This window comes from Marmota marmota, unplaced genomic scaffold (genome assembly GCF_001458135.2).
Source record: "Marmota marmota marmota unplaced genomic scaffold, marMar, whole genome shotgun sequence".
Taxonomy (NCBI): Eukaryota; Metazoa; Chordata; class Mammalia; order Rodentia; family Sciuridae; genus Marmota; species Marmota marmota.
In genome coordinates this window covers 12,343,468-12,359,530 of record NW_026000206.1, presented here as the reverse complement: position 1 = coordinate 12,359,530, position 16,063 = coordinate 12,343,468, and the positions used below count along the sequence as shown (strand labels likewise).

Sequence of the window (16,063 nt, the reverse complement as noted above, 5' to 3'; positions counted from 1 at the left end):
GTCGCTACCAGAAAAGGAAATGCAGCCCAGCCAGGTGGCCAGGCCCCAGGGTGGGCCCAGAGGAGGCCACGCTCTGGATGGAAATCCAGGGGTGTCAGATGTGCAAATGAGGGAAGATTTTTAGGGTTTGTATCCACGCGTAAACCCAAGAAAGGACGGGTGTCCAGTGCCCCACTCCTCACTGGGACTGGGGGCACACAGGCATGGTGGACATCAACCTGGGCGGAGCTGAGGACTCTGGCTTTGAGGCCGCACCAATCAAATGTGTCTGGGCCTCAGGAAGCCCAGGACAGATGGCTGAGCACAGGAGGGGCCTCTCCAGGGACCTGTGGGGACCAGCACAACTTCGGGTGGACCCTCACTCAGACGTGTGCTGATGGTCCCCAGGGACATGCCCTTGGTCAACACTGAGAACTGATGCCTCAGGGGAAGAGAGTGGGCAGTGGGAGGCACTGCTCCTGGGTGGGAATGTCCCACCTGGACTACACAGTGGCATCATGTTAATGAGAAAGAGCCCGAGGCTGGGGGCTAACACAGCAGCGCTAACTTCTAGAAGGTTCTGGATCAGAGCCCTGTGGCTGCTATGCCTCAGCTCCATGTGCCCAAGCCTTCTGGGGCAGCTTGGAGCTGGCCAGTCAGAATGGGTGTCTTCCTGGGGCCAACATCCCTGCAGCCAGTGAGGAAGAGCCCTCCCACCAGGCAGACCGTCCTGCCCGGTCCTGGAGTGGGGCAGAGGCTGTGTGGGTGCAGCCTCAGCCAGCAGGAAGCCCAGGAAGGGCAGCAGAAGGCTCCCAGGTCCCCAGTCAACCACTCGTGGGGCCTGGTGTGCAGGGGGCAGTGGAGGCTGTCCACACGCAGGAGCTTCTAACCCAGAAGACGTCTTTAATCCACCCGACGAATCAGGCTCAGACGGCCACCTGCCGTCCAGTGTGGTGGCATGCAGGTTCCTGGCTACGGTTTCCTCACTCTACAAATCTGCTACTCTAATGACCCTATGGAAGTATGTGTCTTGTAGTAAAAGGAGGGCATCTTAGCTAAAGGGTCGTAAAACTTCCCTGGAAGGGCCACTGGGGAAGCTCAGGTTTGGTCCTTGAGGTGTGTACCAGTGAGTCCCTACTGGGGGGGGGGGGGAGCTGCCCATGCTCAATTCCTGGTGGATCCCTGAAGTCACAGCAGCTCTAGAGGCCAAGGCTCCGTGCCTGTCCCCTACCTGTGCTGGGCGAACATCATGACGGTCCCCTGGAAGGACGGCTGCACCTAGTGCCACGGGGCAGGTGGGAGTGCTGGGGACTTCGAAGGGCAGTGACTCCTACGGGAAGGAAGCAGCAGACACCCGCCCGCCCAGCCTCCCAGCTCAGAGCCTGGGCTCCTCAGCCCCAGCCACTACTCCACAATGAGCACCTGGGGATTTCAGCACCCTAGTGGGGGCCCTGCCTCATGGGGGGGCCAGGCAGGCACTGGGTCACCTGGCATGTGGGCTAGGGGCCACCTGAGCTGTCACTGCCTCATCTAGCTCCTCGTCCTGGCAGTGAGATCTCCCCAAATTCAGCCCTCTTGAAGGGGCTCCTCACAGTGGGACCCGGGACCCCAAAGGAGAGCTTTGTTAAGGGGGAGGGGAAGGCAAGGTTGAGCACCTTTCAAAGTAACTTCTACAAAGGAAAGAGCTAACTGAGGTCAACGGTCCCCACACCACCCGTCAGTGGGAATGCCCCACTGGCTTGAGGGGCAAGAGAGGTCTAAGAGAGAGAGGTGATGTTGGAACGTCCACCGGGGGGTGCCATGATCTTCTGGGCTGTGCGCCTGGCGATGTGATCATCAGCCTGAGACCCTGAAGAAAGGGCAGGGTGGGCGTGTAAGAAGGAGGGAGTGCAGGAGTCTCCTCTGTCCAAGGGGTGGGCAGGCAGAGCCCCCCCCCCCTCCCCGGCAGTCTGCTTTTCTCCCTGAGACCACGTGGCCAGGCAGGCGCCGCCTTCTGAGGCCTTGAGGTCACAGCCAAGGGCCCAGAGATCTCTCAGTGGGAGTCCAAGGCTGGCTCTGGGGAAGCCCACCGTGCCCTGCCCTCCTGAGGGCCCTAGTGGTGGGAGATGGCTGCCCTCAGTTTCTAGGCAGTGCTGGATTCTGAGGGACCTCCCCTGATCTCTCACACCCAGGAAGTGACCCAGGACTGCCATCAGCTCCCCAAGCAGGAGGATGAGACAGGACATCAGGGCAGTTTGGTCCCCACCCAAGGGTGGGGAAAGAGGAGGAGAGGGTCTGGCTTTGGTTTGCAGGGAGAGCTGGGGGCTCCAGGCTTCTGGAAGCAGCTCAGCTCACAGCACACTAGAAGTCCAGTTGGCACTGCCCAGAGCCCTGGTGAGCCCTGCCAGGGAGTCCAGCGAGTGCCTGCGCGCCGTGGACACAGGCCTACTCCTTACACTCCAGCAGTGAGCCTGGGGCTGGCTGGGCTGGGGGAGATGGAACACAGGACACTTGAGTCCCCAGAGGGGACCTCCTCCCGTGGAGCCCCCACCCAGTGTGCTTGGTTCTGGGACAGAGGTTGGGCAGGAGTGGCTTCCCCAGCTGAAGTCCACAGACCTGTGCCCATCACAAGGGCCCTCCCCAGGGCACGTGTCTGCTGGCCCCACATCCCACACCAGGAGGCTCTGGGCAGCAGCTGCCCTGGTGCACAGGTGTGGGTGGGTGGCCCTGCAGCCTTCTGTGGGCTTGAAACCCTCCAGGCACAGTCTGAGGCCTGGTAGCTCCAGAGGGACTTCCTGCCCCCAGGACTTGCCCCACACCTCAGGCTCCACTCACCAGACAGGCTGAATCCCGACTGGTGCAGGTTGCGCACGGGTGGCACGGAGATCTTGCCTGGGCAGGATGCGCGGGCCTGGGTGCCACCTCCTGTCTTGGCAGGCACCATCACTTCATGGACTGGCCCATCGTAGAGGCCCCGGGGCACACCGTGGATCTCTGCCAGCTAAGGGGTCAAGGGGGTTGGGCATGAGGGGCTGGAATGGCCAAGCTGCTGGGGGAGGCATCCCCACTGAAGGGGTCTGCTCTGCACCCTGACTCCACCCAGCTCAGGAGGAGCCTGTGCCACTACCTCCTCACAGTGCCCAACACCTGCGCACGCCTTCACAGCCACGTGTCCTCACACACCCCACAGGTCCCACACACATGTGCACGTGCAGCATGGCCTGAGCTGCAGGAGTGTGCTCAGAGAGGGCCACTGCAGAGCTGGCATGAGGCCCCACTGTGGCCCAGGAGGCCCCTGTCCCCAAAGAAGCCCTGAGACAGAGGCTCTGGGTCCACAGTAGGACAGAGGACCAAATGCGGCCCCCACTGTCCTTGCTTTCCTCTCTCCAAATGGACTCTCCACAGAGTCCTGTGCAGCTCCTGCCAGGCTCCATCCTGACCCATCCCACCCCTCCGATGTGTGTGCTCTGGGCCTAGAACCTTCTCCAGCTCAGACTCTGACAGTGGGGCGGTGCTCCGGGTGAGATGGGCTGCAGCCGCGTGGGGCCCGACAGTCCTGACGGCAGTGGCTCTGCAAGCTACAGCAGGGACAGCACAGGAACCAGCCCCCAGGCCTCCCTACTCTGAGTTCAGAACCTCCTCCTGCTGAACCCAAGCAGAGCTGGGGTAGAGTGAACCAGCGCGGTACTGTGTGCACACGTGGAGGTGCGGTTCCTGTGCGTGGTGCCTGCGTTGCAGGTGCCTGTGGTGGTGTGTGGGTGTGTGCACGTGGGAAGCACTGATGGCGGCCGCAGAGCACGCCTCAGACACGGATGATCATGGGCAAACATGGCCATTGACCATGGGAAGGGGGAAGGCCGGGGAAAGTACCACGACTTTTAGGCTCACACAAGACTACTGTGAAAACTCTGCCCCACTGTGGCCAGGGGAGAAATCCTGGAGGGGTCCAGGACAACATCTTAGCAGTAATTCACTCTTGGTGAGAAGGGTACACTGCCTTAGTTGGTATCCAGTGGATGACTTGGGTGGTAAAGGGCTGCTGCCTGCCATCAAGTGGTGAGCTGCGGCTGGCCGGGTGCAAGGGTCCCAGGCCACAGAAGGCCTGGATGTCCCCACACCAGGCCCTGGTCCCCACACCATGTACAGCCAACAGGCCCTGGGCATGTGATGGGCCCTCTCTGCTTTCCTGGTCCCTGGGGATCAGGGTCAGGCCAGCCAGGAGGCTCCCTGCTCCCTGCACAGAAGACCCCAATGGTCAGGCCTTACCCTGTTGCGAGCTTTTATTCTCTTATAGACGAAGTCTGGAAATGTTTTCCGAGGAATGAAGCGGCCAGCCCCTGGAGTGACAAACAGGTTCCCGTCCTCCAGCACCACTCTGCCCTGACTTATGACCACTGAGGGGGCTCCTCGGCACTCGAATCCTTCAAAAATGTTGTACTCCACGTTCTGGGGAGAGAGATGCCCGGTCCAGCGCCCTGGGCCCCAGGAGCACTCCCAGGCCCGCCAGCATCACAGGAGGCCTGCCTGGGCTGGTGTCCAGACCCCAGGGAGAGGCAGCAAGGCTGACACCGCCCATGTCCTGGGAGAATGCCCCCAACCTCCAGAGCGTTCCCGAGTCACGTGGTCCTTAAAGGACAAAGGGAGCAGACGCAGCAGGAGCAGCTCAGCCTGCTCATCTGCACCAGGGGACGGCAGGCCAGCCGCCCTCTCAGGCAGGAGCAGGATGAGCACTGGACTGGGGTGCTGGGCACATGTTCCTGGGCAGCCAAGGCCGCTGAGAGCCGTGCTGCAGGCGGGGACCCTGGTCTCCACCCCGCGGGCCTAGACAGAGAAGTCTTCCTTACTGAGCTGTGGTTCTTGGCAGAGATGATCTTCGAGGCCCTGGGGTTCCAGATCACCAGGTCAGCATCAGAGCCTACAGCCACTCGCCCCTTCCTTGGGTAAAGATTGAAGATTTTGGCAGCATTTGTACTGGTCACAGCAACAAATTCATTCTCATCCATCTTCCCGGAGGCCTGAGAAGCAAGACAGCCAGCTGAGGGGCAGGGTGGGGTCTGCTCTCCAGGACACCCCGAGGGTCCGAATCGGTCAGGACCAGGAGGGTGTTCTGACCTAGGGAGAGTCCAGGACTGAGGCCCATGGGGCAGGACAGGGCAGGGCAAGAGAGGACAGGGCCCATCCTCACTACCCTGTCTGTAAATAATGAACTCTTTAAAAATGCTTCGATTTTTAATTAAAAGACCCATGTCAACAGGATGTCAGAATCAGCAGGAGGGAGCTCTGGGCACTGTACCCCAAGGTGGGACAGCATGTGGGGGCCCTGGATGCAGGACTGGGACTGGGGATCCAACCTCTACTACGACACTGTTGGCTGTGGGGGCCCCTCAGTTCTGCTGACTGCCCCTCCCAGTGCCCACACCCCCAGGCCTGGACTCACCACGCATTTTTCCCAGACTACAGACATTCGCTCCTCCACACCGTTGGTGCCCTCAGGGATCAGCGTGAAGTTATCTTTGCCAACAGCCTTCTGGGCAGTGGTGAAGGTGCAGTGGGCACTGCCCGTCACCTGGAGGTCCCCACTGGGAGCAAGCCAGGGTCAGAGGAGACAGGATGAGGCTTCCCTGAGCTGGCAAGATTGGGTTGGCTCCAGCCCACCAGGCAGTGGATCCACAGGGTCTGAACTGGTGTCTCAGGGTGTGGGTGGGGGGTGGCGGTGTGGACAGAGCCGCAAGGGGCAGGTCCTGGTGAGAAGCCCTGCTGGCCTGGGACTCTGCTCCTTCCCACTGCCCGGCTGCCCTGCAGGAGCCCAGGGCTCATGTGGAAGAGGCAAGGTGCATGGGCAGGGGTGGAGCCTGCGGGCTTCCTGGGCTTCCGCGGAGGGGCTGCTCACCTGGATAGCAGGGAGGTGAGGTGGTCTGCAGTGGTGGGGTCCGGGTTGATAGGGGGTGAGGTGACAAATGCCGCAGCCTTCGCCCAGTTCTTGCTCCAGTAGTGTGTGCCGTCAGCACCCAGGCTGGCAGCGATGGGCTCCCCAAACACAACCAAGCCTGCAGCAAGCAAGGCCCATGACAGGTGCCCACCTGCCAGCCTGTACCCCAGGGGCAAGAGCACAGCATGGCCCTCGCACTGCTGCTGCCAACACCCCCAACCTCCCCTAGCTTTCCTGGCCAGGGGCAGCTTGTCTTCCCTTCTGTGGCCTCCGCCCTGGACAGGCCAGAGAGCAGTCCTGGGGGGCCCTCGGAACAGGAGTCTCCGCGGCTGACATGGGCTTTCTCCATACTCGTGGTCTCTGCCAGGGGTCAGGTGGCCAGGCACTCCTGCTAGCCATGAAGCCAAAGGAGCTTCATGCTCCGTGACCAGCTCATTGCCGGCCCAGCTTGGCCTTTTGGTACAGCGGCTGAACAGACCTGGGCCCCTGGCCCGGGCTCTGCCTCATAACTGATCAGCCCCCACCAGTGAACAGAGGAGAAAAGCCAGGCTCAGAGGAGGGTGGGGTGCCTCAGAAGAGAGCCAGCCCTGCAGCGGTGGCTTCTTGGGGCGGGTGAGGTCCAGGCTAGCCCTTGCAGACCCCCCTCACCCTGTGCCAGGAACAGCCTCACAGGTCCTCTCCCTTGTAAACAGAAGGGGTTTCTGTGTCAACCCCTGGTGCAGAAAACAGGTCCAAGCACACACCCACCCTCTCAGAGCAGGTCCCAGAAATGAGTTCTCCGTGAGACTCGGGATGGCGGAGGTGGGACATGGGATGTCAGATCCTAGGTCCTTCCTAAAGACACTCCTCTTCTCCCACCACCTCAGTCCTATCCCACATCTGTGTCCTCTCCAGAACCTCTGAGCTCAGCAGCCTTTGGTGGGGACCACTTGGTCCAGCCCCTGCTGAAGGCAGCTACAGGATCCCGCCTGCAGAGCATATGTGCCCACCAGTTGGCTGGGCATGCTGTGGGCAGGGAACATCCAGCTCCTGCATGGAGCCTGGCTCCTCTGACCCTAGCTGGTCCCAGTGGGGACCTCAGATGGCGGGTAGCACCCACTGAACCTGCAGTGTGCACCTCGGCTCCTGGACGCACAGCAGATGCCCACGGTGGGGCTTTCCTGGGGCATCACTAGGAGCCTCCCCCAGACACACACACTCAGCTGGCTCTGCCCCTGGCATGGGCAGCTGCTGCTCCAAGAAGGCTGGGGACTCTGGCCAAGACTCTAACCCTTGTGGGGCGCCAGGGTGCCTGCATCTCCTTTGGACTGTGCCATGGGTGTAACCCAGGCAGGAGGTGTCCCATCAAGAGGAGGGCCAGGCCACGCTTCCTTCTGTCGGGCCTGCCCTCCTCCCCACCTGAGGGTCCTGGGGTTGGCCAGCAGGCATGCTCTGCTCCAGCATGCAGGGAAGCCAGGCCCCCACACTCACCCCTGCGCTTGGCTTGGGCGACCACATCGGCCGCACCCCTGCTCATCACCTTGGTGACATACAGTGGGCAGTTGGCCTGCTTGGCGATGGTGACAGCTCGGTACACAGCCTCGGCCTCCACCTAGGGTTGGGCAAGGGAGTGGGCACTCAGGCCACAAGAGGTCCCTGGGCCTTCCTGGCCAGTATGGGCTCTGGACTCCTGCTGATCGCCCATAGGATTTGGGGCCCCAGAGGCACCCTTGATGGGGAAAGGGCCCAGCCTGAGGCTCACTTGTCTGGCATCAAGGCTGCCCTGTGCACTCCCCAGGGTCTGACCCCACTGACTTCTAGGGATGGGGTTAAGGCTGTGAGATGACAAGTGGTCATGGAAGGGGGTGGCATGTGCCTGGCAGGGGCCCAGGGCTGAGCTGATGTCCACGCAGGTGGTGCAGGCAGTTGGGGTGAAGCACACTCTGGGGCACAGATGCCGGCCACTCTCAGCAGGCACAGACTCACCTCCTCGGGGTGGCTGAGCACGTGGCCCTCGGGGCCGGTGATACCTCGCTCCAGCAGGCGCTTCTGTTCCTGAATAAATCAATAGGGTGCCTCGCTCCAGCCCCAAGGGGACCTGAGCCCTGGAACTGAAGTTCTTGGCCATAGGCCCTGCTCTCCAAGTGGAGTCCTGGCCCCAAGGCCTCCCAGAATACCCCAACCATGAAGAAGTCATGGAGGAGGGGGTCTTGGGGGGTGCTGACCCAAAATGCCGGATCCTGACTGGCAGGCCTGAGACACCTTGGCCCTGGCTGTCACACTGCATTCCCCCCACAAGGCACATGTGGGGTCAGCATGGGGGCCGGGACCCTGCAAAGTCAGGGGGTGGGCAACTGCTCTTCTGCCGGCCCTACCATCCCACAGGGACTATGCAGAGCATCACTGCTGCATAGAGGACACAGATACTGACGTTGGCATCAACATAGGAGACGCAGACCCCAAAATGAGACTCTCAACGTGGTGTGGGTCCCTGACATCCTCTGCCTGCCCATGAGTGCACTGGGCAAACTCTTGACCCATGACTTTCTCCTGATGGTGTGGCTGGCCTGGCCACGGACCATGGAGGTGTACACAGGCCCCTAATGAACTCAAGGCTGGGTAGTGGAGAGGGCAGGGACCCCACCTGCTCCTCCCTGGGAATCACCACTGTTCTGTCCAACTGGAGAGCAGGCAAGGTTGGCCCCTCCCAGAAAGTTTTTATGGAATATCAGTGAGGTGTGTGGAGTGCAATGACCCCTACTGAGGCCGAGGGGATGGCTGACCCGAGCTCTCTGAACCTCCCAGGCCCCCACTGCACTGGCACGTCTGATGCCTCAGCCAGAATCAGTGCTGACCCAACAGCTGGGTGTCCAGCCCCACAGCCTCAGGCAGTCTGGGGTATGCGTGAAGGACGGACGGGGGCTGCCACGCCCCAGGGACCACGTGCTCCTATCTGCATGCCCTCCTCCTGGCCCGGCCCCTGCAGCACCTCCTCCACGAGGTCCCCGTTCTCTGCATGCACCTGGGCCACCGCTCCCAGGTCCCGGATGATGCTGAAGATCTCATACATCTGGGAAGAGAAGTGGATGGGGTCCAGTGTCTGCCGGGCAGTGACCTAGGACACCCCTGCCTGTTTCCTTCTCCCACACCTGCCCTTACCTGGCCGTCAGTACACTGGCACCTGTCCTTATATGTCATGAAGACCAGGAAGGAGTTCACACCTGGAGGAGAGGCAGGAGGGGGTCAGACGGCCTAGGAGGCCTCTGCTCCCCCAGAGGGGACTGGGGCGGGGGGCTTCTCACATGAGCACTGCAGCTGGCACAGCCACCCTGAGGGCATTTCCCCACCAACAAGCTGGGACGGGGGTTTGGGAACCATGGCTCACCCAGGCTCAGAGGTAGGTGAGAACCCCACTCCCGTCTACAGACCTCATCGCCAGGAGGACCAGAGCCCTGGGAGGCCTGAGTGCCGCCTGTTCTGCGGGAAGCCTCAGGGCCCCGTGGGGAGGGCTGAGCTCTCTGGCTTCCTGGGCAGCAAGAGTCCAGCCCTCTCCCAGGACCAAGGCTCTCAGGGTCCCTCTGAGGCCAGAGGTAGCCCTGACCGGCCCAGCATCCAAACCCACAAAGCCGACCCTTCCTCAAGGGGACGGAAGTGCTGATATGACGGCATGGTGTGCTGCAGGGAAACCAAGTCATCCAGTGCCATCGAGCCACCCTCCCAGTGACCACGAGCATGTGACCTGGGGCTTGGGGTCTGTCCCAGAGTATCTAACCTAGGCTGCCGGTCAGGATGAGCCCATCCCTGGAACACTGTCCAGGAACGGCAGATAATGGCCTGCACCTGGTGCCGCTCTGGCAGGGTGAGGGGCTCTGCTAGTGCCTGGTCTCCACCTGTGCTCAGGCATGCACTGCAGGCCTCCCAAGCCCAACGGAAGGCCAGCATGGACACAGAGCTGCTGCCTGCAGCAAGGCCTCCAGACCCATAGTGGACAATTGGCCAGCCTGGGCAGGGAGCTCCAGAGGGCACAGTGTGAAGACCCTCAGTCTTTGGAAACTGGACACCCACAGGAGATGCCTTTTACACCCCCTGCTCCTTCAGGGACAGAGGACAGGCAGCAGTATCTCCTGGGAATGTCAGAACCTGTGGCCTCCTGAGCTTGGCCAGGGACCTGCAGCTGGCTCATCCTATGTCCTGGCCCATCCCAGGCCCTGAGCTATGGGCCATGCTCAAAGCTTGACCATTAGAGATACATTACAACATTTCATTCATGTCAAGTTCACGATGGCACTCTGATGTGGTTTTAGCCTGAGGACTTTCTATGGAACAAAACCAACTCTAGCTCATGGACAGGTGTGTTTCAGCACAGAGAAAAATTAAGAGATACAGGTTTTAAAAGTCTCCTCTCCAAAGGCCCTGGGGAAGTGTGTGTCTGCTGTCCCTTCACCAGGTGGTTTCTTTTCTAGGAACCAGGGGACTGAGCATGGCTTGACCACTGCACCCTTCTGTGGGGAACAGGGCGACAGGAGGCCCCTTGGCTGGGGAGGGTTCCTGGTCTAGAGTTTAGCAGAGCTGCCTTTGAGTGACTTCTCTGACTTCTGCTCCATTCCTGGACACCCGGTCTTGGGGCAGGGCAGCAGAGGCCATCAGGACACAGGGGTCAGCAGAGGCCACCTCCCACCGAGCATGCAACCAGCCCACCACAGGAAAGCCCGGCTCCCCCACCTGACCCCGTGGTCCCAGGCCATGGGAGCGCTGCTCACCCTTGTCCCTAACCAGGGCCTCCAACTCCTCCTTGGTGCTCTCGTGCCAGCGGGGCACGTCCACATGCAGAGAGTAGTCACAGCAGGCTGCGCTGTCCGCCCACTCCCGCCACTGCTCGTAGGCTGCCAGCAGGCTCACCCCCGTGTCCGGGAACACGTGGTCCACTGCAGGGACAGCAGAGTTGGCCCGGCTCCCCCACCGGTCGCTGCATCCTACCACCACCTCCAGGGGACATTTGGTCACATGCTCCCAAGAGACCAGAAGAGGGTTGAGGAAGATGTGGCAGAGGGAGGGGCCCCCTCTGCCCCCAACCTGCACCCTTAGTTCCACATCCACAGCTCCTCTCTGAGCAAGGCAGTGAGAGAGTCCAAACCACCCACTGCCCAGGAACCTGCTGCACCCCAAGAACCAGGGGCTCTGCCCAGCCTCCACACAGGTGAGCTTCCCTGGGCCGGCAGCAGGGCACTGTCCGTGGTACTGGCTCCGCGTGCTGCGGCCTGCCCCCTGGAGCCCTGCAGACCTCCCTGGGCCCATGCACTTCGGTGATGCCTTCCCAGCCTGCACACACTGCTGTGCTGCCTCCCACCACAAGCACTGCCCACCAGGCGGCCACTCCCGGGATGTCAGGTGGAGGGACTGAGGCCGCCAGACAGGAAGACACACCCTGGGCAGGCGAGAGCTCTGCCTCCATCCTGCAAGCCTTTCACATGGGGCTGCACACGTCCCAGCACTCAGATCACAGCCGGGACCCCTGGAGGTGGCTGCCTGCTCCCCACCTCAGCTCTCACTCCAGCCCCACACCTGCCCCAGCCTTCTGCCAGTCTCTATCAGATCACTGACCGGCTGTTGCTCCTTCCCGTTCTGACGAGCAAACCAGACCAAGCTGCTATGGTGGCAATGGCTGCATGTCACCCACCAAGTGCCAGGGTCCATAGGGTGCCCTCCCTGGCAGTGGCAGCAGCAGCATGCACTGTGCCACGCACACCAGGACCTGTGTGTCGACTCCTTCAACCCCCACTCCCCCGAGGGTGTTCCTCCCCTGCTGCACAGCTCAGGAGGGACGCGGGGCCAGGTTCCATGGGGCTCCCCAGACCACAGAACAGATGGCTGTGCCTGGCACCGCAGGGCCCATGGCTTCCGGGTCACACAGCGTGAGAACAGGCTGGGCGGAGGGCTGTTCCAGGCTCCTGACCTCACCCCGTGCAAGGCCCAGTGAATTCATCACACACGCTTTTGAACAGGGCTCCTCCCTGAGCTCAAGGGTCTCAGTGGGAGGGCACAAGGACCAGGGCCACATGACACAACCCCTCCCCTGGTCCAAGACTTACAGGTTTTCCTAGCCCCAGTCACTGGCTTGCCACCAACACCCCAGAAGCAGCAACTGGGCACATACCTATGTGCCAAGCACCCTCCTGAGCTGGCCAAGGTCAAATTACCCAGAATGGGAAACAAGAATGGCAGGAAGCACTCAAGGGTCCCCAGACTGCACCCAAGGGAGAAGACAGAACTGGGAAAACCACAGCATGTAAGACACCTGCCACAGCACGTGGCCGCATGCGGCCCCAAGGGGCCCAGACACTCACGTATCATGGTGGTCCCTCCTGCCAGGGCTGCCTTGGTGCCTTGACAGAAGTCATCAGCCGGGGTCATGCCCAGGACAGGCATCTGCAGTCTCGTGTGGACATCGACTCCACCAGGCAGGACCATGAGGCCATGGGCATCAATGGTTTTGATGCCCCCAGGGACAATGAGGTTTTCTCCAATTTGTCTGAGAGGGACAAGGAGAGACCATTTTGTTCATGGAGAGCCTGGTCAGAATCTGAAGGGGCCTGTGACAGTGCAGTGGCCTGGGAAGTGAGTGCTTGGGCTCCAGTCCTTGAGGACGAGGGCAGGACTCCAGCCACCCACCCCCAGCTTCTTAAATGCCAGAAGGAGCAAAATTTCCCACCCAGTGGCCAGAGATGGGAAGTGCAGGGCCTTGCCCAGATGCTGTCCCCTCTGGGTTTCTACTGCTGCCTTACTGACCAGGGCTGAGCCCCCTGACAGCTACAGCAGAGGAATGGGTAGGCTGCTTGGAAAGTATCTATTAAGCACCTACTGTGAGCTTGACACCCTACTAAGTGCTGAGATAACACAAAGAAGCTGTTCTTGTCTCCCAAGGCCCAGTGACTGAGTAGCGAGGCTATCACCCCCAAGGCCAGGTTCCAGGGAAAGGGGTTTGGGGAAAGACGAAAGCGATTACATGGACCTCACCCAAAGGGAACTGCCTGGGTACCGTGCCAGCCATGCACATGTGACCAATGAAGGTATTCTGAGCAGAAACTTACTTAATCAAACCGTCTTCCACATACAAATCAGCATAAAAGGACTGGTCGTCATTCACAATCTTCCCCCCTTTGATCAGGAGGCGGTCACTCTAGTGGAGACAAAACATGGACACTTTTTCTCCAGACTGAGTTATTCAACATTTTTACTGAGACCGCTTCCCCTGGAGTTATGAAGGAAGCCTCGGGCACAATGTGTAAACATAAAAACAAGCTCAACCCCTGCACCTGTGCACTGTACCCCAAGATGGAGGGCTCAGAGGCCACCCACACAGCCAGGCAGGGTCCAGCAGGCTGGTCTGCTGAAGCACAGGGACACACAGGGACCTTCAGGACACAGCCCGTGCTGGTGAACACAGCAGGGCTCCGGGTCATGTCCATCTTCAGACTGGTCCTCTGGCGGGAACCCCTGGAGGCCTGCTCCCAGCTGTCCTCTTCCACCCGTGCTGAGGAAGCTGGGCTCGGTTCCACCAGAACGCTGCAGGCCTGCCGTGGGGCCGGGAGGTGGGGGGCAGAGCGGGACAGTGGCCGGGGTCCCACCCTGGAATGCTGCCGGGGGGGGGGGGACAGAGGAAGCCACAGTACACGTGTACGAGACCATCACCCTGTGACAGATGCAAAGAGCACAAAGAGGTGACATGACAGGGCGGGAGAGCAGAGGCAGGCTGCCTGGCCTGGCGAGAGGCCTCCTGAGGCCTTCCTGGAGGCAATGCCTGGGGTGGGTTCCAGGCCAGGAAGCACTCTGAGCAGGAAAGAGCTTGGTTCGTGTCAGACCCAAGAAGAGCAGAGGACGGGAGCCTTGTGAGGGGAGGGGCGAGAAGCCGGGGCAGACCCAGTGCAGGCAGGGCAGGGGCAGAGCTGGAGAGTCCCGGGGCTGGCACTGGGGGCATGAGCAGCTCTGACCACATCTGGTGGATGCTGCAAAGGGACGGCCTTGGCTGTGGTGGGAAGTGGACTGCGGTGTTGAACAGGTTCTGCCTGGGTGTTTCTGAGGTTGCCCAGGTAGATGGGGGTTATGGGTGCAGGGAGGAACAATGGACGCAAGGGGGCCTGGGAGTCAGAGGGCAGGACTTGCTGGTGGAAAGGCCATGGGAGTGAAGGGAAGGAAGACAGCAGATGACCATGGTCTGGCTACCTGGAGGCACTCCAAGTGGGTGAACCAAGAGCCGGCCAATGAGGCCTGAGTCCAAGGTTTGGCAGCCACAGAACCACTTCTAAGAATGCTACCATGTGGTCAGGAAGGAGGAGCTGGGCAGAAAGTGGGTGTCACTCAGGGGATTTTGCATGGTCATCAGAGGGGAGCACCTCACCGCCATGGCAGAGAGGACAGAATTACGGAGGAGGAACAGAGGACAAGGCACAGAAGGGCAAGAGTGGTGAGACCGCAGTGCTTTCCTTCTGGACCTTGCTGGGGCCTCAGCATTCCCCTTGTGTGACGGGGAGAACCACCTGCACTTAAAGCTGGCCATGGTCCACCATCGGTCTGAGGCCCGAGAGCCACCTGAGAGCAAGAAGAACAGCTCTGGGAGGCCAAGGGCGAGGAGCACTGTTCTTACTGACACCTGGCTGGGCAGGACCTGCAGTACCTGGCAGGATCTGATGATGAAAGGTAAAACACTACCACAAAGTCCACAAAGGGCAGGCAAACTATGCCACAGGCCCAATCCAGCTGCTGCCTGTCCCATACCTCCTGGAGGCACCAGTGGCTTTCAAGTTGCATACTGGTTGAACAAAATCAAAAGAATATTTTGTTGACTTGTAAAATATTTAGTTTCGTTAGAATACTGCCCAGGAATTGTCTCTTCCAGGGCTTCCCAGGTGTGACCGAAACAATGTGGTCCACAGAGCTGAAGACACCACCTGGCCGACGGTAGAAGCAGCTGGCTAATCCCCTCCCCACCTCACCCTGCAGGCACTCACGGCCCATCAACACTGAGCACTAGCCTCAGTGGGAACCCATCAGAGCCACCTGCTGTTGGGCCCTTGTCATGACCCCACCCACCTCCTCATGGACCAACTCATTCTCTGCAAACCCTAAGAAGATCCAGGCAGAAAAGGGGAGGGTTGGGGCCAGGAGAGACCTATGATCTGGGGTTTCTGTTCACGTCTCCACTTTTCAGGCACCAGAACTTGGATTCTGGGGTCCTCCTTGGGCTTGGAGCCAACAGGAATGAGCTAAGCTGTGGTGGACACTCAGGATGCTCTATCAGGATGGGGGAAACTGATATGAACAGGCCAGCCTCCTCCTAGGCATGCTGCCTCACCACCTGGAGGGTTCACCTTGGTGCCCCCTGGCTGATGGGACTTCTTCCTCAGGCCTGGACCATGTAGGGCTGTGGGCAGTCCGAGGCAGGAGCCCCTCCTGTTCAGTTGGAGGGGCATGGAGAGGCTCCTTCCCCTTTGAGTTTCTCAGGAAGGAATGACACCTCCAAAAGCTAGTGGCCTACATGCCAGACTCCACCACCCTCCTGCTGAGGAGGAGCCCAGAGTTGGGTCTGAAGCCTTTTGGGGCCCAGAGGATCCCAGGAGCCTCTCTCCCTGTTCTCCTTCCTGAGGCTCTGGCCTCCTCCACAGGGAGGCTTTGTTTCCTGGCAAGGCAGGGTGGACACTTGGACCTCCTCCACATGGCGCACCTGCGGGTGTGGGGAAGGGGGTCTGTCTTGCCAAAGGCTGGGGCTGCAGGGTGCGGTCAGTGGACAGCGAGTGCTCGCCTCTCTTGGAATCTCCAAACCCGGGCTTCCTGGAGGGGTTCAGGGGCCTCCAGGGGCTCTCGGCCAAGCAGCCAAGGCTAAATCGCTTTGTTTTTCGACAAAGAGCTCTGGACGACATGGAGGCGAGTCCAGGGGGCCGGCGGCCCGCGGGCTAAGCCAGGAACGGCATCCGCGCGTCCGCGAGGCCCAGCGGTCAACAAAGGCCTCTTCCGCCAGCCGCCCAGAGAGCCCAGCTCTTGCTGCCCAGTCCGCCCACCTCGCCAGCCCGGCCCCGGGTAAGACAGCCTCCTTCAGCTTCCGGAGGCAGGCGCTCGCGGACCCGGGCTCTGCCCGAGCTCACAGGAGGCTCCGGAAAGCAGGCGGACCGGGCCTGCGCGCCCACTCAGCATCTGAGTCNACAC

General features: G+C 60.8%; 1 protein-coding gene across 1 annotated transcript; it reads right to left on the bottom strand.

The window, feature by feature from the left end:
* Positions 1 to 862: 862 nt before the first annotated feature.
* Dpysl4 (dihydropyrimidinase like 4) lies at positions 863 to 15,780 on the bottom strand. The gene is made up of 16 exons (XM_015498456.2): positions 15,585 to 15,780; positions 14,954 to 14,985; positions 13,279 to 13,500; positions 12,955 to 13,043; positions 12,211 to 12,395; positions 10,627 to 10,791; positions 9,026 to 9,087; positions 8,856 to 8,936; positions 7,853 to 7,921; positions 7,358 to 7,478; positions 5,849 to 6,005; positions 5,396 to 5,537; positions 4,803 to 4,973; positions 4,225 to 4,404; positions 2,794 to 2,959; positions 863 to 1,828 (listed from the first exon to the last, which is right to left on the bottom strand). Exons 1-16 carry the CDS (start codon positions 15,778 to 15,780, stop codon positions 1,737 to 1,739), a joined length of 2,130 nt encoding a protein of 709 aa, XP_015353942.1. The 3' UTR covers positions 863 to 1,736.
* Between the last annotated feature and the right edge of the window lie 283 nt (positions 15,781 to 16,063).

Excerpts from the sequence above, each read along its gene's own strand:
- Dpysl4 (XM_015498456.2), bottom strand. The coding sequence starts at position 15,780 with ATGTCGTCCAGAGCTCTTTGTCGAAAAACAAAGCGATTTAGCCTTGGC. Across the intron at positions 13,044-13,278 it reads GCACGGGCTGTGTCCTGAAG|AGTGACCGCCTCCTGATCAA; the intron begins GTCCCTGTGTGT and ends TGTCTCCACTAG. Across the intron at positions 4,405-4,802 it reads CTGCCAAGAACCACAGCTCA|AACGTGGAGTACAACATTTT; the intron begins GTAAGGAAGACT and ends CTCTCTCCCCAG.